At 45.3% G+C, this 22,500-nt stretch overlaps 3 protein-coding genes across 5 annotated transcripts in view; 2 read left to right on the top strand and 1 right to left on the bottom strand.

The window, feature by feature from the left end:
* The window catches only part of ADAMTS13 (ADAM metallopeptidase with thrombospondin type 1 motif 13), a 26,888-nt gene extending 24,321 nt beyond the window's left edge, over positions 1-2,567 (top strand). For all 3 annotated transcript variants that reach the window (XM_087879965.1, XM_087879964.1, XM_087879966.1), the window contains 2 exons: positions 907-1,091; positions 1,982-2,567. In XM_087879965.1, the coding sequence (XP_087736091.1) occupies positions 907-1,091; positions 1,982-2,128 (332 nt within the window). In that variant the 3' untranslated portion in view covers positions 2,129-2,567. The remainder of the gene's footprint in view (positions 1-906; positions 1,092-1,981) is intronic.
* A 1,150-nt stretch (positions 2,568-3,717) lies between these two features.
* Positions 3,718-15,939, top strand: CACFD1 (calcium channel flower domain containing 1). The gene is made up of 5 exons (XM_034404371.3): positions 3,718-4,046; positions 8,524-8,596; positions 9,677-9,802; positions 11,556-11,663; positions 12,860-15,939. The coding sequence occupies exons 1-5, from the start codon at positions 3,929-3,931 to the stop codon at positions 12,954-12,956; spliced, it is 522 nt and encodes a 173-aa protein (XP_034260262.2). The 5' UTR covers positions 3,718-3,928; the 3' UTR covers positions 12,957-15,939.
* A 2,159-nt stretch (positions 15,940-18,098) lies between these two features.
* The window catches only part of SLC2A6 (solute carrier family 2 member 6), a 15,637-nt gene continuing 11,235 nt past the window's right edge, over positions 18,099-22,500 (bottom strand). The window contains exons 7-11 of the mRNA XM_087879983.1: positions 22,185-22,337; positions 21,432-21,540; positions 20,781-20,954; positions 20,023-20,168; positions 18,099-18,831 (exon numbers count right to left, since the gene is read on the bottom strand). Coding sequence (XP_087736109.1) covers positions 18,661-18,831; positions 20,023-20,168; positions 20,781-20,954; positions 21,432-21,540; positions 22,185-22,337 — 753 coding nt within the window. The 3' untranslated portion in view covers positions 18,099-18,660. The remainder of the gene's footprint in view (positions 18,832-20,022; positions 20,169-20,780; positions 20,955-21,431; positions 21,541-22,184; positions 22,338-22,500) is intronic.

Below are 22,500 nucleotides of genomic sequence, written 5' to 3'. Positions count from 1 at the left end.
GGACTCTAGGTGTGGTCTTACTAAGGCTTTATAGAGTGGTAGAGGGGCCGGATTGTGGGGGCAATAAGCTGACTTTGTATAAAAAAAAGAACACCGCTTAGGGAGGGCCAAAAGCCCTACTAAGCAGGTATATACAAAAAGTATGAAGGCTATTGCTTAAAGCATTGTAAGCCACCCTGAGTCTCCAGAAGAAGGGCGGCATATAAATCGAACCAATAAATAAATAAATAAATAAATAAATAAATAAATAAATAAATAAATAAATAAATAAATAAATAAATAAATATTAGTATCTCACTTGATCTTTTTTTTTTTTTAATTTGAGTTATATGCCGCCCTTCTCCGGAGACTCAGGGAGGCTTACAATGCGTTAAGCAATAGCCTTCATTCTTTAGTATATTTATACAAAGTCATCTTATTGCCCCCACAAACTGGGTCCTCAATTTACCTGCCTTAGAAAGGATGGAAGGCTGAGTCGACCTTGAGCCTTGGAGAGATTCGAACCAGCAGAAATTGCAGGCAGCTGGTCTTAATAACAGGGTGCTTTAGACCACTGTACTACCAAGGCTCTTGATTGCATCCCTCTGTTAATGCAATTTAGGATTGCGTTGGCTTTTTTGGCTAATGCCGCACACTGCTGGCTCATATTTAGCTGGTTGTCCACTAAGACTTCCAAGATCCCTCTCATAGGGTTTCCTGTTTGAAACCCAAGGTTCCCTTCCCACTCTGTCATTCTGTATTCTGTTTTGTATTCGATGTCCTTCGCTGCAGCAGATACCTGAAAGCAATCGCCGGTCCCGAAATCAAAAGCAGACACTGATTTAATTGTCAGGGGGTTGGACTAGAAGACCTCCAAGGTCCCTTCGAAACTCTTGTTATTCTGTGTTTTTTTTCTCGCTCCGCCAGCTTGTGATAGGCAGCTGTTTGGTCCATGGGGGCTCATCCTGAACCCAGGACCGTCGCTGGATGGAGAAAGGCAAATGGCTTGCAGGATATTTATCGATGTGGCGCCCCACCTGCGCATTGCCATCCATGCGGTGTACGTGGAATTCCAAGCAACGGCCAACGAAACACACTCCAGCTACATTTCGGTAAGGCGTGAATTGGGGTACGGACCCCCTCACATTGGAACGTAGAAAGAGAGGGCTGAGAGGGACCTTGAGAACTTCTAGTCCAACCCGCTGCTCAAGGCAGGAGACTTTGTGTCATCTCAGACAAATGGCTGTCCAATCTTTTCTTCAAAACCTACACATAGATAGATGATAGGAAGATGATGGATGGATGGAGAGAGAGATAGGGTAGGGATAAATGGATGGAGAAAGAGATAGGGTAAAGATGGATGGATGGATGGATGGAGAGAGAGATAGGGTGGGGATGGATGGATGGATGGATAGATGGATGTATGGATGGAGGAAGATAGATAGGGTGAAGATGGATGGATGGAGAAAGAGAGAGATAGGGTAAAGATGGATGGATGGAGAGAGAGGGTTGGGATGGATAGATGGATGGATGGAGAAAGAGATAGGGTGAATATGGATGGATGGATGGAGAGGGAGGTAGGGTGGGGATGGATGGATGGATGGAGTGAGAAGTAGGGTGGGGATGGATGGATGGAGAAAGAGACATAGGGTGAAGATGGATGGATGCAGGTAGAGTGGGGATGGATGGATGGATGGATGGAGAAAGAGACAGGGTGAAGATGGATGGATGCAGGTAGAGTGGGGATGGATGGATGGATGGATGGAGAAAGAGATAGGGTGAAGATGGATGGATGGAGAGAGAGATGGGGGAAGATGGATGGATGGATGGATAGAGAGATAGGGTGGGGATGGGTGGATGGAGAAAGAAAGAGATGGGGTGAAGATGGATGGATGGATGGATGAAGAGAGAGAGAAAGATAGGGTAGGGATGGATGGATGATGGACTTGCAAAAACCCATTAACGGAGGCAGGCTGAGTGTCAGGACCTTTTCCTATTCCAGATCCGAGATGTTGAATCCTTGAGGACTACCGTCTTCCAGGGGAACCGTCTTTTCTACTGGGAATCCATCGGCAGCCGAGCCGAGATCGAATTCAACCAAGCCCTGGCCAACGTCAGCTTCCGAGCGGAGTACTGGGCCACCAAGTAGCCCTTCGTTTGATTGGCCGATGTGGAAAACGCCGCACAGGAGGCAATTACAGTATATAGTCGGAAGGGACCTCGGAGGTCTTCTAGTCCAACCCCCTGTTCCAGTCGGACGGGAGGCAGGAAAGGGGCCGGTGCTGAGCGCTCTCCTCAAAAACATGAAAACGGCTGAACGAAGCATCGTGTTCTACCTTTCATAGGTGCCTTTCCATAAATCCCTTATGCCTCTGTTTTTGCAAACAGATTGTCTTCTCTTGGTGCTTCTGTCAACCTACACAAAGCTGGACCAAGGGCCTACCTACAGGGTCGTTGTACAGGGACTCGGCACTTGAGCATAAAATTAATCCCTGTGGAGTAGCCCGCTTGGTGCCTCTGAAAAAAGCGAGCTGCAGCTCCCCAGAACTTCTGCCTTTGAAATAAAACACGTTCGTTGAAAACCACAACCCAGCCTGCCTCTAAATTTTGTCCAGCTACCGTTGTGACTTAACATAGTTCTGACTTCGTCGTGGTTTAAACTCGGCTCGACTCGAAAAGCGAGAGTTGGCATTTGCAGGGAAAGGCGTCACTTGGTTAGTCTCGTCTCAGGGATTCCCTGTTTGTTTAGGATTCGAGGGATCGTGGACAGGGGTGAAATTCAATTTTTTTTTTTTTACTACCGGTTCTGTGGGCGTGGCTTGGTGGGCGTGGCAGAGGAAGGATACTGCAAAATCCCCCTTCCCACCCCACTCCTGGGGCCAGCCGGAGGTGGCATTTGCCGGTTCTCCGAACTACTCAAAATTTCCGCTACCAGTTCGCCAGAACCTGTCGGAACCTGCTGGAGTTCACCCCTGAGTTAAACCTAGTTTAACTGTCGACTGTGGATCTCACCCCATTCCTAAGAGGTCCGTAAAGTGGGGGGGGGGCTTGCATAAGCGCACCAGCGTGCCTTCCGTCCCTGTCCTACTGTCCCCATTTATTCGTCCCCATTTCCTGTGTTCATATAAGAGCCTGAGTGGCGTAGGAGGCTAATGCCTCCTACTAAGGCCGCATTTAACATCCAGCTGCCTGCAATTACTGCGAGTTCAAATCTCCCCAGGCTCAAGGTCGACTCAGCCTTCCATCCTTTCTAAGGTGGGTAAAATGAGGACCCGGTTTGTGGGGGCAATAAGCTGACTTTGTATAAAATATACAAAAGTATGAAGGCTATTGCTGAACGCATTGTAAGCCGCCCTGAGTCTCTGGAGAAGGGAGGCATATAAAAATAAATAAATAAATAAATAAATTTTAAAAAAATATCCATGCTTATGCTTATGCGTACATGTTTGACAAACTCAATAAACTAAAATAAGAATTCTGGATTTCCCAGAGAGATCTGGGAAGGGCCCGTACTACTATACCATAAATCACCAATCGGGTACTTTGAGCCAACTCACTTCAAATTAAAGAGATGGGGAGCAATTGTGAACGGAGTTTTGTATCAGAGGCTGTGCAATCTGTTGGTCCATTTCAACCAAGGGGGAAAAAACTGACGCGGGCGAGCATCGCCCTCTCTGGCCAGGTCACTCTTCACATCTGGGGATGAGCCCAGTTTTCTTCCCTGCCCTCCTCCTGCAGTGGGGAGGGACCCGGCATGCACTGCCACAGAGAGCAATGTGTGGGGAAGCCTCCTCGGCCGGGAAGGGGGCAGGGCTGCTGGCTGTCTCTCTCTCTCTCTCTCTCTCCATTGTCCGCCCAGCTGCAGCCCTGGCTGGGCACCGGCCGGGGATGCCCTGAGGACTAGCAGCGTGGCCGGTCCGTCTTGCAAGGAGAGGGAGGGGCAGGCAGGATGAATCCCCAGGAGGAGCAGCCCGAAGCAGACGGAGCACAGGTTGCCGCTCAGGAGGATGGGATGACTTGGTGGTACAGGTGGCTATGCAGGTTGGCTGGCATCTTAGGGGCCATCTGTGAGTATTCTCTCCTGGGACCAAAACAAAAAACAAAAAATCGGTCCTGCTGGGACTCTGTGTGTGTGTCTTTGTGTGTGTGTGTCTTTGTGTAAAATGACCTGTTCTGCACAACTGAACACACGCACGCATTCTTTTCGTTTCCACCTCCTAAATATTGATCCCCTCTTGATGGAAATGCCTTTCTTGCTACCGGTAGTTGGGCTGTACACAAAAGTTGTGTGGACTGTGTGTGTGTGTGGGGGGGGGGGGGAGGATCCGTGTCTTGTGTTTTTAAATTGGCTGTACACCGCCCTGAGTCCTTCGGGAGAAGGGCGGTATAGAAATATAATAATAATAATAATAATAATAATAATAATAATAATAATTATTATTATTATTATTATTATTATTATTTATTGGTTAATCTTTAGTGAGATTCACAGCCTTTGAGGCTGGTTAATAGCTCAGCAGCTCGAGTCTAACCAAGGACCTAGGAACTGTTAAGGTATCGTCGGAGGATGTAAGCTGTTCCGAGTAAGGTGGTTTTTTGTAGAGTCAAAATGTTCAAGTCCGGCAAATTTAGAATTTCTAAGTAGCAGGGTAGCCCTTTGGGTATTGCTCAATACCCTTTGGGTATTATTATTCTTATTCTTATTCTTATTATTCTTATTATTATTCTTATTCTTCTTCTTATTATTATTATTATTTGCACAACCTAGTGCATGGCTTCCCTCCCTCTCCATCCCCTAAATATTGATTTACCCCTTGACAGAAATCGCCTGGCTGCACTTTTACACAAAGTTGTGTGTTTCTCTGCGTGTGCATGTGGCATGATCTGTTTTTTGCAGGACTAAATGGCACACACAATGACCGAGTCGGGAAGGGACCTTGAAGGTCCTCTAGTCCAGCCCCCTGAAAAGGCAGGAGATCCTTTTCAGCGGTGAAGACCTGGCTTTTCCCGCAGGCCTGGGGCCGTTGATCTCGCTCTTGTGATCTGGCGAGATCCGGCCATGAATGGCGTGAATGAGTTTTTAATGTTCTTCTAATGTTTTTAATTTTTAAATTTTTTTTATAATGATTTTTTAAAAAATGTATTGTGAGCCGCCCTGAGTCTTCGGAGAAGGGCGGCATATAAATTGAATTAATTAAATTAAATTACATTAAATTTCAGACAAATGGCTGTCCAATCTCTTCTTAAAAACCTCCGGTCTTGGAGCATTTAGAACTTCCGGTGGCAAGTCGTTCCGCTGATGAATTATTCTTACTATCTCTCGCCCGCTAAATATGGATTACCTACTGCCGAAAATGCCAATATTGCTGTCTGTGTTTTAACCCAACTTTGTGAAGTGTCACAGGTTCTATTCCCATCGAAGCATCTCTAGATATTGGGTTTTTTTTTAAAAAAAACCCTGATTTGTGGGCAATGAAGTCTCTTTAACTCCAAGGATGTCTTCCGTACTTGCCCTTCCTTCTTCCTCTCTAGTGCAGGAAGTCCTCGAGTTACAACAGCTCGTTTAGTGACCGTTCAAAGTTACAATGGCAGTGGGGAAAAAAATGTGGCTTAGGAGACCGTTTTTCAAAGTTACAACACCTTCGCAGCATCCCCTTCTGAACACGGGATCAGAATTTCGGATGCTTGGCAATTGCTTCAAATTTATGACGGTCGCAGGATCCCGGATGTGTGTGTGTGTATGTCACGGAATCCCCTTTTTGCGACCTTCTGACAAGCAAAATCAACCGGGGAGCCAAATTCATTTAACAACCGTGTTCCTAATGTAATAACCGGAGCGATTCACTTAACCGCTGTGGCAAGGAAGGTCGTAAAACGGGGCGAAACTCACTTAACAACCATCTCGCCCAGCAACCGGGCTCAATTTTGGTCGTAACTCGAGGACTGCCTGTATTTTGAGGTACACTACTCCTGGCTAAGGAGGTTCCGTTGACCCTATCAAGACTGTTTTTAACTTGTTCTTTCTAATTTGATGATTCTGACTGCGGTCAAAAGTCTCTCTGGCCGCTGATCTGGAGGACAATACCCATCGGTCATCTGATTGGGGATGATGGGAGAGATCATCCAATGCACCTCGAAGGGGGTCAGAGATTGGGGGAAAGCCCCTGCCGAGTTTTAAAAAGTTATGCTCTGAGCCCTTCCTCTATTTTGTTTGACATAATTAGCCTATAAATGCTGAATATGACTCCTCATTGGAAACAGGAAAGGCATCCGGCCAGAAAACACTCAGCTCCATTATTCAGTTGCCCGGACTCCACCCCGCAAGGGATTATGGGTTAAAAGATGATGATTTAGCCTATCAATGTCAGCGTAGCCAGTTGTTTTGAAACAATTGTTGGTATTCCCTCAGGAATGCGATTGGCATCACAATTTAGACCCACAACATACACAGCCGGACTTTGTTTTACTGCATTCGAAATTGTCCTCTTGCGCAAAACCGATTAGGTCATCCTTAGTCAGGTCCAGAGTCCGTGTTTGCAAAGTGGGAACTCAAGACCCGCCTTGCAAGATTGCTGTTTAGGCAAAACAATCCAATGTTTTATATACGTCTTCTGAAACGGGGCTGCTCAAACGCGGCAACTTCGGGGAAGCTGTGTGGACTTCCATTCCCAGAATTCCCCAGAAAAGCTACGGGAATTCTGGGAACTGAACTCCACACCTTTTCCAGTTGCCAGGGTTAAAAAAAACACACCGATCTGAACATCGCTGGAAGGTTAAACAGGACAACACTGAGCCTTTTTCTACCTATCTTGAGAGCAGAGACAGAGGGCAAATTTATATATATATATATATATATATATATATATATATATATATATATATATATATATATATATAATTATTTTTATAATTCTACCATATCTATCTATCTATCTGTCTATCTATCTATCTATCATCTATCTATCTATCTATCATCTATCTATCTATCATCTATCTATCTACCTTTCATCTATCTTTATCCATCTATTCATCTGTCTTTCTACTTTTCCATCTTTCTATCTATATCTCTCATCTCTCTCTCTCTCTCTCTCATCTATCTATCTATCTGTTTGTCTATCATCTATCTATCCATCATCTATCATTATCATCAATTATCGATCATCTCTCTCTCATCTATCTCTCATCTATTTATCTATTATCTCTATCTATCTATCTCTATTATTTATTATCTATTACCTACCTATCTATCTATCTATCCATCATCTATCTGTCATCTATTATCTATCTAATCTATCCATCTATCATCTCTATCTATCTATCTATCTATCTATCTATCTATCTATCTATCTATCTATCATCTATCTATTATCTACCTATTATCTATCTATCCATCATCTATCATTATCATCTATCTATTATCTATCATCTATCTATCTCTCTCATCTCTCTCTCATCTATCTATCTATTTATCTATTTATCTATTATCTCTATCTATCTGTCTCTATTATTTATTATCTATCTATCTATCTATCTATCTATCTATCTATCTATCTATCTATCATCTCTCATCTCTCTCTCTCTCTCATCTATTATCTATATCTATCTACCCATCTATCTATCCTATCTCTCTCTTTCATTTGTACCTGTTTCTGTAGACCCCATGCAGGATTTAATTTTTATTCTTTTTATTTTATTTTAAAAAGCGGGACATGTTTATTGTCAACTCAGCCACCGGCTCAGCTTGTCTTCCGAGCAGGGCTCAGACGCCTTGAAAAATATCGGAATTAGGTTACTTGGGGGAGCTACGCTCAATGGAACGGACGCTCCGTTCAGCGGAGAAGATCATGTTGCAAGGAAAATGTAATGGAATCATCATCAGCCGGGTAGCAGAATACTGCCTGGTTATTCTGCCCTTTAGGGACAACAAAAACGGAACATTTTTTTAGCAAGTGGCAGCCTCCAGTGGAGCTGATCTCAGGGGGTTAAGCCACTCAGATAGGGTGAGTAGTTGGAGAGGACACCAACAGGAAATCCCAGGCGTGGAAAGTTGGGGACAAAAAAAACCACTCACTTGGAAAAGCCAATTATTCCCTTAACATTGTGGGGGCCATGGTGCTTTCTGAGGTGGGTGATTTCCTTGCAGATGTTTTGTTACCTAACTAGGTAACACCATCAGGGCTAGTGAGTGTGGCTCCCTCTCTGTTTATACACAGTAGCTCCGAGCTTAGTTGTTTTCTTGCAGACGTTTCACTGCCCGTCTAGGTAACATCATCAGTGCTACAAGGGAGTGGGGTTTGCAGAGAGGGAGAGGAGGAGGAGGAGGAGAAATCTGACATCCTCAGTGATCTCCCAGTTTGGTGGCTTGCTTGCAAATGTTTCATCACCCAACTAGGTACCCTTGGCAAGAAAGATTGAAAAAAAAAACTCACTTGTCTTGCTTAGCAACGGAAATTTGGTCATAAATCGAGGATTAGCTGTACCTACTATGTGATTTTTTTTTTTTGTCCTCCATTTCTTCCTTTCTTCTCTTTTCTTTTCATTCAGCTTGTGCTTTTTCCGGGCTCTGGATGTGCCTGACCATTAACCCTCTAAACATAGCTGCAGGAGTCTGGATGATGTAAGTATAAAGTCAATTTTCCTGATCGAATCTGGGACTGGATTTACCCATTGTTCGTTTGCAACCGTGGCTGGCCGAATACGTTTCTTTCAATAGTCTCAAAGCGATGGCTAGAAAGGTTACGGCTATCGGATAAAGAATTGGGGAGAAAAATTCGGAATTTTGTTATTCTATATATATGCTGACCGCAGCAAGGATCTTGGCAGCTGCAAAATTGGAACGGGACGTCAATTCCCACAACGGAAGAACGGATTGAAAAATTCTGGAATTGGCCAAGCAATCGTAAAATTAGCTACTTTAATTAGGGGAAAGAAACATAACTAGCTTTGTTTGATATCACACCTCTGGACGTCTGCTTGAAAGAAATACGAATGAAAGCTCGGTTTTGATTTTCAGGGTTAAACACTTTTTCAGGTTTAAACACCGTTTACTATTCTTAAAGGTAAAGGTTCCCCTCACGCATATGTGCTAGTCGTTCCCGACTCTAGGGGGCGGTGCTCATCTCCGTTTCAAAGCCGAAGAGCCAGCGCTGTCCGAAGACGTCTCCGTGGTCATGTGGCCGGCATGACTCAACGCCAAAGACGCACAGAACGCTGTTCCCTTCCCACCAAAAGTGGTCCCTATTTTTCTACTTGCATTTTTTTTTACGTGCTTTCGAACTGCTAGGTTGGCAGAAGCTGGGACAAGTCAACGGGAGCTCACCCCGTTATGCGGCGCTAGGGATTCGAACCGCTGAACTGCCGAGTTTTCGGTCGACAAGCTCAGCGTCTTAGCCACTGTAGAGTAAAAAGTTGAGTTTAGAATTTTAACTGTGCCATTTACGGCACCGTAAAAAAGAGCTGGAGGCCAGGGCCTTTTATTTTCGTTCTTTCCCCTTTTTCCTCGACCGATTTTTCCCGCAGTCCTTATTTTCATTTGTGTTTTATATGAAGGGAAAAAAAAAAAAACCTAATGAAAAAAAAATATTTTTTTTTAAAGAAACTAGCTAGAAAGGGAGGGTTCCCCCTTCCCCCCCCGAGGCATGGCGCAGAAGGATAGATGGGAATTGCCCTGACTGAATCCATCTTATTCCATTTCAAGGTTGAATGCCTTCATTCTCATACTATGCGAAGCTCCCTTTTGTTGCCAGTTCATCGAGTTTGCAAATATTGTCTCGGCCAGAGCAGACAAGCTTCGTCCCTGGCAGAAGGCACTTTTCTATTGCGGGTGAGTGTTCTCTTTGTGTTATCCTCGGTCTTAGAAAACAGCCTCACTTTTTAAGGGATCTGGAGGCTAAGCTGTACCATGAACGGTTGAGGGAATTAGATATGTCTAGCCCCGGAGTCGGCAATCTGGGGCTCTGGAGCCGCATGTGGCTCTTTCATCCCTCTGCTGCAGCTCCCTGTTGCTGGTCGGCTCCACAATTGATAGGGCTTTTGGTTAGGACAGGTAGAGGAAAAAGGATGCTGCACTAGGAGGAGACTTTATGGTAGGGGAACTGGACTTCCGGTCAGCAGAGAAAAAAGGACACCACGCTAGGAGGACACTATGTTGGAGGAACCGGACTTCCGGTGGGCTCCAGAATTGAACGGGGGCTTCCAGTTAGGACCTTTGTGGCTCTTTGAGTGTTTAAGGTTGCTGACCCCCTGGTCTAGCCTAAGGAAGAGGAAGACCGATAGCAGTTTTCCAATATTTGAGCTGCCCCAAAGAAGAGGGGGGTCAACCTATTCTCCAAAGCACCTGAAAGCAGGACAAGAAGCAATGGGTGGAAACTAACCGAGGAGAGAAGCAACATAGTATTAAGGAGAAATTTCCTGATAGTTAGAACAATTAATCAGTCTGTCTGATGATTCCGTTTCTATGCCTAGTGTTGTGGCTCTGTTACCGGAGCCTGTGTCGTCAGGAGAGGACTCCGAGAGTGAAGGGGAGGAGTTGGCAAGGCCTCCCTCTCCAGGACTCTCCTCTCTGGCAATGCCTTCGGTGTCCGCCGAAGGGCAAGAGATAGGGCCGGGGCCAAGCACGTCCACGCAGCCACAGATGGACAGTGATGAGGGTAATGAGTCTTGGCTGGATCCACGCCAGCGTCGCAGAGATAAGCGCGCGCAACAGAAGAAAGGGCGTGCCCAAGATTAGGCTGAGTCACTGGATCACACCCCACAGGATATAAAAGGGAGCATGGTGGCCAGTCAAACCTTGTGACGAACAAAGCTGAAAGCTTCCATGCCATTCTGCATTGCCGGACTTTTGCTTTAAGACTGGATTATCTCCGGACTTGATTGTAATTATTGAGCTGCTTTCCTTTGATGTATCAGAAGTGGGGAGAAGTTCTCTCTCCTCTTTGTAAATAATAAACTCTTGGCAGGCAGCCACTAGGTTGTTGCCAAGTTCCGTTATCATAAGGAAAAGGATTTTGCTGGCTAGTTTGGTCTTTAACTCCTGAACGTCTGTTGGTGTGTGTGCGTGGGGTTGGGGACAGAACATCCTAGTCTCAGAGGACTTGCAATGACAGAGCATTTCGGGCTAGCGATGTTACTGCCTCTTTTACCCTGAGAAACCTTGAAGCGATTATCTCTAGAAAACGCTGGAAGAATTGGTTTTCTTTGTGCGCCCTTGCCAAGTAAGATAACTGCCGTCTGTCCTTGATTTACGAGCATTTGTTTACGAGCAAACCTTCGAAGTTTTGGAATTTGCTGGACAGCTGCAAGATTCCCGCCTAGTAACGGCAGCGATTTGCCTAAGCGCAGTCATAACCCAGCTTTTTCAGGAAGGGCGTAATGTGGGTCCCTGAGCATTCGGTCGTAAACCGAGGACTACCTGTCCGCCGTTGGGCTGATTTGGGCTTCAGAATACCTGGTGGGCAGCAGCTAAAGTTTTTCCCAAGACGCAAAACCCCAGCCTTGTCTCCGTTGTATCTTTCCTGGCTAAATCGTGGTGAATTCGACATTTTTTTATCCTCGATTTGTCTTTCCTCCTTTCCCAGGATGGCTGTATTCCCGGTGATTTTAAGCCTGACTCTGACTACCTTATTCGGCAACGCCATTGCCTTCGCTACGGGCGTGCTTTATGGACTGTCTGCGCTGGGTAAAAAGTAAGATTTTATTTTTTCTTTCCCTCTTCGGGAATAAAATTGAATTTAACAAAAAAAAAGAAAGAAAGAAAGAAAGAATTCAAGCCGATTTGGCTTCCTGGGCATTGCCAGGATGGGAGAGCTGTGGGCTCTCGGATTGAATGCCAATCTTGGTCTTTAGGACAGGGAAGAGGGTTGGAGTTTTTGAGGAACAAATAGATTTGTTCCCTTTATACATGGTAGCTCTGAGCTTGGTTGTTTTTTTTTTTGCAGACGTTTCATGACCCATCTAGGTTACATCATCAGTGCTAGTGAGTGCGAATTGCTCCCTTTATATACGGTAGCTCTGAGCTTGGTGGGGGTTTTCTGCAGATGTTTCATTATCGGAGCCAGTGATTGTCCTCCTCCTCCTCCTCTCCCTCCCTCCTAGCACTCCTGATAATAACAGAGTTGGAAGGGACCTTAGAGGTCTTCTAGTCCAACCCCCTGCCCATGGCAGGAGACCCCAATCTCTCCAATCCATTCTTAAAAACCTCCAGTAATGTTATCTAGTTGGCTCATGAAATGCCTGCAAGAAAACCAAGCTCGGAGAGCACCAAGGACCCCACAGTCCTCCCTCCTCCTTTCTGCACACTCCACTCCCTTCTAGCACTGATGATGTTACCTAGTTGGGTCATGAAACGCCTGCAAAAAAAAAAAAAAACATGGCCAAAAGCTCAGAGAGCACCAAGGACCCCACAGTTCAATCCTGAGCAGTGCTGGGTTTCAAACTTTTTTACTACCGGTTCTGTGGGTGTGGCTTGGTGGGCGTGGCATGGCTTGGTGGGTGTGGCTTAGTGGGTTACTGTAAAATCCCCATTCCCTCCTGATCAGCTGGGACTCAGGAGGCAGAGAATAGATGGTGGCGGGGCCAGTCTGAATTTTTACTACTGGTTCTCCGAACTACTCAAAATTTCCGCTACCAGTTCGCCAGAACTGGTCAGAACCTGCTGAAACCCACCTCTGATCCTGAGCTACAAATATTAATCAATCCTGTTTAATATCAAATATTCTATCTGTTAAGTTAGACCGGGTAGTCAAGAAAATATTAAATTAAAAAGAGGTGACTTTCTTGAAGGACTACCGGATCCCCTATCCCAGGTTAGGATCCGATTCTGTTCCGCCTGCACCAGCAGTTGTACGGAGTGATTTCTCGACACCTCTGTTGTGTTCCACAGGGGAGATGCCATCGCGTACGCCAGGATGCAACAAATTCAACAGAAGCCAGCCGGCGGCGATGGGACGACAGAAAACGTGCAGGCGCAGTTGGTGTGACATTTTTTTTTTTTCACCGCACTGTTTTGAAGCAGATTTCCACTCCGGAGTCGCCTGTGTTCTTTGAAGTGCTTCCGAATTTAATTCCATTTTAAAAAACAACAACAATGAATTTCTGCGTCACTGTGAATTTTAATAATGCTGCAGTTTTTCAAGGATTTAAAACGGGGTTTGTGTCTGGCCCCGCTTCCCCGAAATCTTCCAGCCCTGCTTAATATCTCAGGTCAAAGTGGAATCAAATCAGGTGCAAGCAAGCAAGCAAAAAAAAAAAAAAAATCTTCCCATCCAGGTGAATTTTCTTTGGCTGTTTTCCGAAGAGACGGAAGCATCCGTTCCGGTTCGCATCTCAAATTTTGAAGAGTGGGGCAGAAGAAATATCTCCTCTTCCTAATGTTGCCATGGTTTCTGCTGCTTTTTAAAAACCCTGCTTTTTTTTTTAACGCGTCGCAGCCGCGACAAAAACAAACACAACAGACTTTTGGGTACGTGCAGGGGAAGGATGAAATCGACGGTTTTCTAGAAGCTTTGTGTATTGCAGTGATGTCCGACTTTATTTGCAAAAAAACGACAACCATCCCAAAACGTGGATAGATTTTTTTGGGGGGGTGAGAATTGCAATACCGAACGTCCCAAATTAAAAGTCGAGAGTAAATTATTTTTGCCTTTTTTATTTGCAGCAAGGAATCCGTCTTTGATTATCGTCGGGGAGTCGCAGAATCAAGGAAAGGAAGCAATTTTTGAAACCGGAACAGGACGAAAATGAATTTTAGCTTCGATTGTTGTTGTTGTTGTTTTCTCCTCTGGCTAAATGTACTCTTTGCGCTCCAAAGTGTGAGGTGACTTTGGTGTCATTTTTTTTCACCTGTTCTCCAAATTTTTGCAAAGCATTCGGGAGGGTGATTTTTTTGCAACCTTTCTCTGAATTTTGAAGAGAGCCGTGATTTCATATCGTTAGAAATTAGTGAAGTGTTGTTTTGATTGTGAGATGCGTTTTGTGAGGCGGAGAAATAACGGAACGATCGTTTTCTTTCAGGTGTGTCTTATTTCCCTTTTTGGGGTCTTTCCTTATTCGAGGATTTTTCAGCAACCGAAATTCGGAATTTCGTACCGAAGGCTATTTCGTTCAAATGCCGAAAAAGAGAGAGGTTTTCGTAGCAGTTGAGTAAGGCTGGGCCAATTCACTGCGTTGTTAAAACGAAGGAAAAATTCCCAGCAGCACAAATTTTCTTAAATTTTCAGGGGGCGCCAAAGATAGACCGAGTTTGTTATCTTCTTAGGAAAAGAGTAAATGGCAGGTGAAATGCTCCCGGTTCAGCCCGGTTTGACCGAACCGGTAGCAATGACGGTTGTAAAACCATTTCAATTCTTCGTAACTGAAAAGCACAAAACTTCGGTCCTTTTTTTATATTTTGGCTAGGTGCATTTTCTGTTGTGGGTTTTCCAAGCCGGAAGGGAAAAAAGGGAATTTACAGTCTCAGGCCATTTCTTCATTTAATCACGTAGCATCTTTGCTTTATCGTGATATATAAGGCCTGCCCTCAGCCGGACAAATTTGGTTTGAATAAATTTGAGAAGATTTAGCGGAGAAAGGACCTCGGTGTCTTCTGTATTCCTTCGATATTTTCTGCATTTGTTTTCCATACAGGTAGTCCTCGACTTACGATGACAACTGAGCCTTTGCCTCATTTTACAAACCTTTCTTGCCACCGTTATTAAGTGAATCCCTGCACACGGTTGTTAAGCGAATCTGGCTTCCCCGCTGACTCTGCTTGTCAAAAGGTCGCAAAAGGGGATCACGTGATACCCCGCCCCCCCGAGACACTGCAACCGTCATAAGTACATGCCAGTTGCCAAGCTTCTTAATTTTGATCATGTGACCAAAGGAATGCTGCAACGGTCCGAAACATGAAAAACCAGTCTTAAGTCATTTTTTAAAGTGATGCTGTAACTCTGAACGGTCACTAAATGAACTGCTGTAAGCTGAGGACTACTTGTGTTAGTTTTCTGTCCGTCCACCCCGTATTTATACGGTTGGTTTACGGTTAACTTATTATCGAGAAAGTTTTATTCATACATACATTGAAACTTTATTTGGCCTTCTTGTGATATTCCTTTAGACCAGGGGGTCAGCAACCTGTGGCTCTGGAGCCGCATTTGGCTCTTTCATCCCTCTGCTGCGGCTCCCTGTCACCAGTCAGCTCCACAATTGATAGGGCTTTCAGTTAGGATAGGTAGAGGAAAAAGGACGCCGCACTAGGCGGAGACACTGGTGGGGGGAACCGGACTTCCGGTTGGCTCCAGAATTGAACGGGTTAGGGCCTTCGTGGCTCTTCGAGTGTTTAAGGTTGCCGACTCCTACTTTAGACTTATGATCTGTTGTTATGGCATTGAGATCAGAGGTGGGATTCACTTACCTTCCCTACCGGTTCGCAAATGTGAGCGCACTTCTGCGCATCCGCAGTAGTCATGCGTTACGTCCGGACGGGTGGGCGGAGCCTCCTACAGTCACCGCTACCAGTTCGCGTGACCCGGAGAGACCAGGCCGAATCCCACCAAACCGATTGAGATTCTGCTTCTCAATCGACTGTTTTTCTTTACGAGAAGGCAAAAACGGAAGTATTTATAGGTAGGAAGGGAAAGGAATGCGGCGAAGTATTAATTTTAGCTGCAATCTTGGCCTATTTTGTAGAGTAAGGCTCTGTGAATTCAAATTTTACTTTTATCTCATTCAAACAGGCAGCTTCTAAACCCCCTTATTTATAAATTCTCTCAGCAGCTCAAGTGGTTTTGTGTCCTACCCCACCCCCTCCGCGGTCTTAAAAGATAAAAAGCTGGTCTTTAAGGGAAAAAAAACCACCTAGATTGTAGAGAGTGTGTTTTTCTTAAACAATGATCTCTTTAACTGCCGTTTTATAAAACTGACTCTGATGGAATTTCTTTTGTGTATGCAGTGAATAAAAAAAAAAGACTATTCTACCTCTGGTAATAAGGTGTGTGGTTTTAATGCTTTTTTTATAGCAATTGCGGGCATGCAAAAAGGTATCAAAATGTGTTTTTACTGAAAGCCGAGCAATTTTTTGCTGTCCTTCAGAAAGAAAAGAGTAAATTCTTTGCTATTTTTGTTTTAAAAAATAATCTTTTGTCACCTTTTTCTATAGACTTCCCCTTATGAGTGCTAACTTCATTTCTATTCCTTCCACAGCATTAAAAAAAAACAAAAACTTCTAAGTTTCTAGTCCTCTTTGTTAAATTCTTTGGGAAGGATCTTGGTATGTACGAAGAATGCTTGAAAAACTTGGGAGTGGGTGGAAATTCTCCGGACTTTTTAATCCAAGACAATTCTAAACGCTTCTTCTGCTGCTCTTGAGTTTTAACGAAGCCCGTTCAGGTGCTCCTCGACTTACGACAGGTCCGTTTAACGACCGTCTGAAGTGACAACAGCACCGAAAGAGGCAACCGATGACTGGTCCTCGCATTTACAACCGTCGCATCGTTCCAACACGGTCATGTGATCAAAATTCAGGGCAGCCGGTGTGTTATTTACAACAACTGCAGCTTCCCGTGGATCGCGAATTTTCGACCTTCCGACAAAGCCAAGTCAGCAGGGGAAGCTGAAGTCGGGGAACGACCGCACCGTTCACTTAACAACCACAATGATTTGCTTAACAACCACCAAAATAAAAGGGGAGGGGTGTCATAAAATCAGGCGCAACTCAGTTCTCGGTTGCCTTGCTTAGCAATGGAAATTCTGGGCCCGATTTTGGTCGTATGTCGAGAAAGAGCCGCGGCGGCGCAGTGGTTAGAGTGCAGTACTTCAGGCTACTTCTGCTGACTGCTGGCTGACTGCAATTTGGCAGTTCGAATCTCACCAGGGTCAAGGTTGACTCAGCCTTCCATCCTTCCGAGGTGGGTAAAATGAGGACCCAGATTGTTGGGGGCAAGAGGCTGACTTCTGTAAACCGCTTAGAGAGGGCTGTAAAAGCACTGCGAAGCAGTATATAAGTCTAAGTGTTCTTGCTCTTCCTTCCTTCCTTTCCTCCCTTTTTTCTTTCTCTCTCTCTCTCCCTCCCTCCCTTCTCTCCTTCTTTCCTTCCTCCCTCCCTCCCTTCCATGCTGGTGGCGCAGTGGTTAGAATGCAGCATTGTAGGCTAACTCTGCCAACTGCCATCAGTTCAATTCTCAACCGGCTCAAGGTTGACTCAGCCTTCCGTCCTTCCGAGGTGGGTAAAATGAGGACCCAGATTGTTGGGGGGCAAGAGGCTGAGTCTGTAAACAGCTTAGAGAGGGCTGTAAAAGCACTATGAATAGCGGGATATAAGTCTAAGTGCTATTGCTATTGCTTCCTTCCTTCCCTCCCTTTCTTCTTTCTCTCTCTCTCTCCCTCCCTTCTCTCCCTCTTTCCTTCCTTCCTTCTTTCCTTCCTTCCTTCCTTCCTTCCTTCCTTCCTTCCTCCCTCCCTCCCTCCCTTCCATGCTGGTGGCACAGTGGTTAGAATGCAACATTGTAGGCTAACTCTGCCAATTGCCATCAGTTCAATTCTCAACTGGCTCAAGGTTGACTCAGCCTCCCATCCTTCCGAGGTGGGTAAAATGAGGACCCAGATGGTTGGGGGGCAAGAGGCTGACTCTGTAAACCGCTTAGAGAGAGCTGTAAAAGCAATATGAATAGCGGGATATAAGTCTAAGTGCTATTGCTATTGCTTCCTTCCTTCCCTCCCTTTTTTCTTTCTCTCTCTCCCTGCCTCCCTTCTCTCACTCTTTCCTTCCTTCCTTCCTTCCTTCCTTCCTTCCTTCCTTCCTTCCTTCCTTCCTTCCTCCCTCCCTCCCTCCCTCCCTCCCTCCCTTCCATGCTGGTGGCGCAGTGGTTAGAATGCAACATTGTAGGCTAACTCTGCCAATTGCCATCAGTTCAATTCTCAACCGGCTCAAGGTTGACTCAGCCTTCCGTCCTTCCGAGGTGGGTAAAATGAGGACCCAGATTGTTGGGGGGCAAGAGGCTGACTCTGTAAGCCGCTTAGAGAGGGCTGTAAAAGCACTGTGAAGCGGTATATAAGTCTAAGGGCTATTGCTAACCGCCTGTATTTAATCTTCTGCTCTTTAGCCCACGTTTCTTGAAGGTTGAAAGCATTGAAAGAAACACGCATACCAATAAGTTAGAGCTGTAATATAACATATCTGCCAGTAAAGCCACCTACAAAAACCACTTGAATATATTCCTTCAAACTGCCCTCTAGACCCCTAAATTTCCCACTGGGAAGAATTTTTTCCTCTCTCGCACCAAGTCTAAAAAAATATTTGTGGGTTATTTTTTTGTTAAAAACTAACCTCCTCTTCTCGGGCTCATGCTTCATGTTTTACGCAGCGCTATCATTTAAACCACGGTTATCAGCCGTTCTTAACAACAAGCCAGGTTGAAGCCGGTGGGAGCGTTTCCTACACGTTGCAGCTGGGAAGGGATCAACGCCACCGTCATAAGTTCCCGGCAACGATGAGATTTGAGATCCAGAATTCCTCGTTCTGCTTGGAATCGCTTGGATTATTACGTTTCAGCTGAGCGACGCGACGTTGGTTTGAGGCCCTTGCCGGTTTTCGCGCGAGAGAGAGACGGGAGACAAGGACCGGCATGGATAGCCACAGGCTGATGTCCATCGGAAGGGGCTGCTTTCAGCATCCAGATGTCGGGTTGTTGAGCTCAGTCAGGGGGCTCACCTCTGGTGCCGGAAAGATTCCAGGAATGATTTCCGCCCCGTGCGGAAATATGACTCGATCCGTTCCAAGGATTTCCCTTTGGTTTCGGGGATGAGATAGGTGAAGAAGAGGTTGATGACGCAGATGACGCTGAAGAAGAAAAAGGGCACCTCCAGGCCGTATGTTTCCTGGGAAATTAGAACAAATGAGTTGAGATGATCAGATAGGAAAGATAGAAAAGTATTGACCAAAAAGAGAGAGAACGAGATGGAGAGAGAGAGAGAGAGAGAGAGGAGAGAGGGAAGGAGGAGAGAGAGAGAGGAGAGAGAGGAGAGAGAGAAAGAGAGGGAGGGAGGAGAGAGAGAGGAGAGAGAAAGAGAGGGAGGGAGGAGAGAGAGAGGGAGGGAGGAGAGAGAGAGAGAGAGAAATGGAGAGAGAGAAGACAGAGACAGAGAGGAGAGAGACAGAGAGAGAGAGAAGAAGAGAGAGAGGGAAAGGAGAGAGAGAGAGGAGAGAGAAGAGAGAGAGAGAAGAAGGAGAGAGAGAGGACAGAGAGAGAGGAGAGAGAGAAGAGAGAAAGGGAGGGAGGAGAGAGAGAGAGAGAGAGAAGAGAGAAAGAGTGAGAGGAGAGAGAGAGAGGAGAGAGAGAGAGAGAAGAGAGAGAGAGAGAGAGAGGGAGAGGAGAGAGAGAGGAGAGGAGAGAGAGAGAGAAAGAGAGAGACATTTCATGTCCCAAATAGGTAACATCATCAGTGCTAGAAGTTCGATTTGCTCCCTCTTTTTATACAGTAGATCTGACCTTAGTTTCTTGCAGACGTTTCGTGACCCAACTAGGTAACATCATCAGTACTAGATGGAGTTTGATTTTCTCCCTGTTTATATATAATAGCTCTGAGCTGGGTTGTTTTCTTGCAGGCATTTCATGACCCAATTAGGTAACAATATCAATCGTAGTGAATGTGGGGTTTTCTCCCTCTTTATATACAGTCGCTTCACTCCAGAATTGGTGGGGTGTAGTTTTCTCTTTGGTAGCTCCTTGATTAGAGCATTGTTTTCTGCTTGATTGTTTGTCTGGTGTAAATCCTCGCTTATCTGTATATACACTGTATATAAACAGAGAACAAACCCCACACTTACCAACGCCGATGATGTTACCTAGCTGAAAACAACAATTGTAGTTCAATTCTGAGCTATAAATATTCTCTTCTATGGGCTGTTTTGATTTCCCAGATTAGCCTACTATCTGGGCATTTCACAGTGGTCTCTTTTCCAAAGTATAAACCAGGTCCGTTTAAATTTGAAAGACTGGCTCTAGTTGTCCCACGGATGAAACGAGGAGATGATTAAACCTATAGATGCACCTTCACCATTGTTCTTACCTTAACCAACAGAAAGACTTTGGTCAAGGCGAAGGCAGTCAACCAACTCACAAGTACACAAAGACCGGAGACCACCCCTCGTGCCTTCAGGGGAAGGACCTCTGCCATCAACAACCATGTGATGGGGCCCCAACCCATGGCGTAGCCTAGAAGAAGAAAAGAAGAATCGTCGAAACAAAACAAAAAAAAACCAAGTCAGAAGCAGAGGAGAAATTAAATTAGTCCTTGACTTAAAACTATTCGTTTAGTGACGGTTTGAAGTTTTGGATCTCCATCTCCTATCAGATCCATGCAGCAAAAGCGATAAATTTGGGGAGTGCTTGTCCAAAAACCTTTTATCTATGTCTAGACGAGGGGTCAGCAACCTGCGGCTCTGGAGCCGCATGTGGCTCTTTCATCCCTCTGCTGCGGCTCCCTGTTGCTGGTCGGCTCCACAACTGATAGAGTTTTCGGTTAGGACAGGTAGAGGAAAAAGGACACCACGCTAGGAGGAGACTATGGTGAAGAGAACAGGTTTGCCGTACGATTTCCTGCTTTCTAGCGAATATAAATCGTGCGGCACAGCTGATCGTTGGAAATACCGGTTCCCCCGAACCGGTAGCTTTTAATACTACCGGTTCTCCCAAACCGGTGTGAACCGGTAGCATTTCACCCCTGCTCTAAAGTCTTCTTCTGGCCACCTCCCTATAACCCTCTAGAGAACCTCCAGAAAGTCGATCCGGAGCCCAAAAGTTGGCCACCAACCCTTCCTGACCTACCTATGATGAAGAACATGGTGGCCACCAGAGGAATCGCCGTGAGACCCACCATGGAGGTGTCGCCGAGGCCCGTGTGGGTCCCGTTCCCCACTAGCGTTGAAGAATTGTGGAGAAGTTGAGGGATGAAGCGGATGTAGAAGCCCAACGTCAGGTTTGAGGCGAGCATGAGGCAAGCTAGGAAAGAAAGAATAGAAGAACAGAGTTGGGAGGGACCTTCGAGGTCTTCTAGTCCAGCCCCCTGCTCAAGTAGGAGATCCAATATCATTGCAGACAAATGGTTATCCAACATCTTCTTAAAAACTTCCAGTGTTGGTGCATTTACAACTTCTGGAGGCAAGTTGTTCCACTGATTAATTGTTCTAACTGTCAGGAAATTTCTCCTTAGTTCTAAGTTGCTTCTCTCCTTGATTAGTTTCCACCCGTTGCTTCTTGTCCTGCCCTCAGGTGCTTTGGAGAACAGCTTGACTCCCTCTTCTTTGGGGCAGCCCCTGAGATATTGGAACACTGCTATCATGTCTCCCCTAGTCCTTCTTTTCATTAAACTAGACACACCCACAGAAATTCTGGTTTCCATTGTGGTCGTACATCGAAGACGACCTGTATAGAGGCAGATGTGTGTGCTTGTAAAAGGAAGGACTACAAAACCCATACCGGAGACATAGAGAAGAATCTTTCGCCCAGCTTTATCCATCGAGAAAGCCGCCACCAGGACCGAGGCTAAGCGGACGCCACCCACGATAACAGCATCGTATTCAGGGGCCTGAAAAGTCAAAATAGTGGCTGTGAGCTGTCAATCAAATTGGTTGATTCATTCATTCATTCATTCTATGATTTTATTACTTATGAGTCTGAAAACAGAGGGTCTTTCTCCTTTCTTTTCATTGAGATTCCTACCATTAGACCAGGGATCTGCAACCTTAAATACCTGAAGAGCCATTTGGACCCGTTTCCCACAGAAAAGAAAACACCGGGAGCCACAAAACCCTTCCCTTGCCTGACTATTTCTTGACCGGCCACAAAACTAGCATATTATTTATTTTTATTTATTTATTAAATTTATATACCGCCCTACTCCCGAAGGACTCAGGGTGGTGAACAGGCACAAAATAAAATACACAAATACAAAAGTTAGAAACATAATTAATACCAGATTAAATAATTTAGCCCAAGACAATTAAACATCCCAATAATTTAAAACAAATTAAAATTTCAATTATGCAGTTGAATTAAACATTCTGTTTTCTTCTGAAACTTTTCTTTTCTTGGATTTATCCATCGTTGGCCTACACCTGCGGATTTTCAACTCCCAGAATTCCCCAAGCCGGTGATGCTGACTTGGGGGATTCTGGGAGTTGAAGTCCACCAGCCTTAAAAGTTGCTAAGGTTGGCTAAGGGTGGACTTACCAGGATCACTTCCGTGCTGTCGAATATCAGCTGCAGGTAGACGAGGATTGGGGTGACGCCTGAAAGCTGCTGTAGAAACCTCATCAGCAAAGTAATTGCGATGGGCTTGATGATGTGAGGTTTGCGGATTTCTGTCCAAGTAATGGGTTGATTCTGGAGAAACACAAGAGAACGTTAAATGGAAGAGAATATTTGGAGCTCCGGGGTTGAATTGTGGGGTCCTTGGTGCTCTCTTGAGCTTGGTGGCTTTCTTTGGAGACATTTCATGACCCAACTAGGTAACATCATCAATGCTAGAAGGGAGGGAGGTTTGTGA

Source organism: Pantherophis guttatus, chromosome 16 (assembly GCF_059756535.1).
Source record: "Pantherophis guttatus breed Tessera chromosome 16, ASM5975653v1, whole genome shotgun sequence".
NCBI lineage: Eukaryota > Metazoa > Chordata > Lepidosauria > Squamata > Colubridae > Pantherophis > Pantherophis guttatus.
This window is presented reverse-complemented; position numbering and strand designations above follow the sequence as displayed.

Bases quoted from the DNA above. Each gene is read 5' to 3' on its own strand.
- CACFD1 (XM_034404371.3), top strand. From the start codon at position 3,929: ATGAATCCCCAGGAGGAGCAGCCCGAAGCAGACGGAGCACAGGTTGCC. The intron at 4,047-8,523 runs GTGAGTATTCTC...CTTTTCATTCAG, and splicing joins TGGCATCTTAGGGGCCATCT to CTTGTGCTTTTTCCGGGCTC. The intron at 8,597-9,676 runs GTAAGTATAAAG...TTCCATTTCAAG, and splicing joins GCTGCAGGAGTCTGGATGAT to GTTGAATGCCTTCATTCTCA.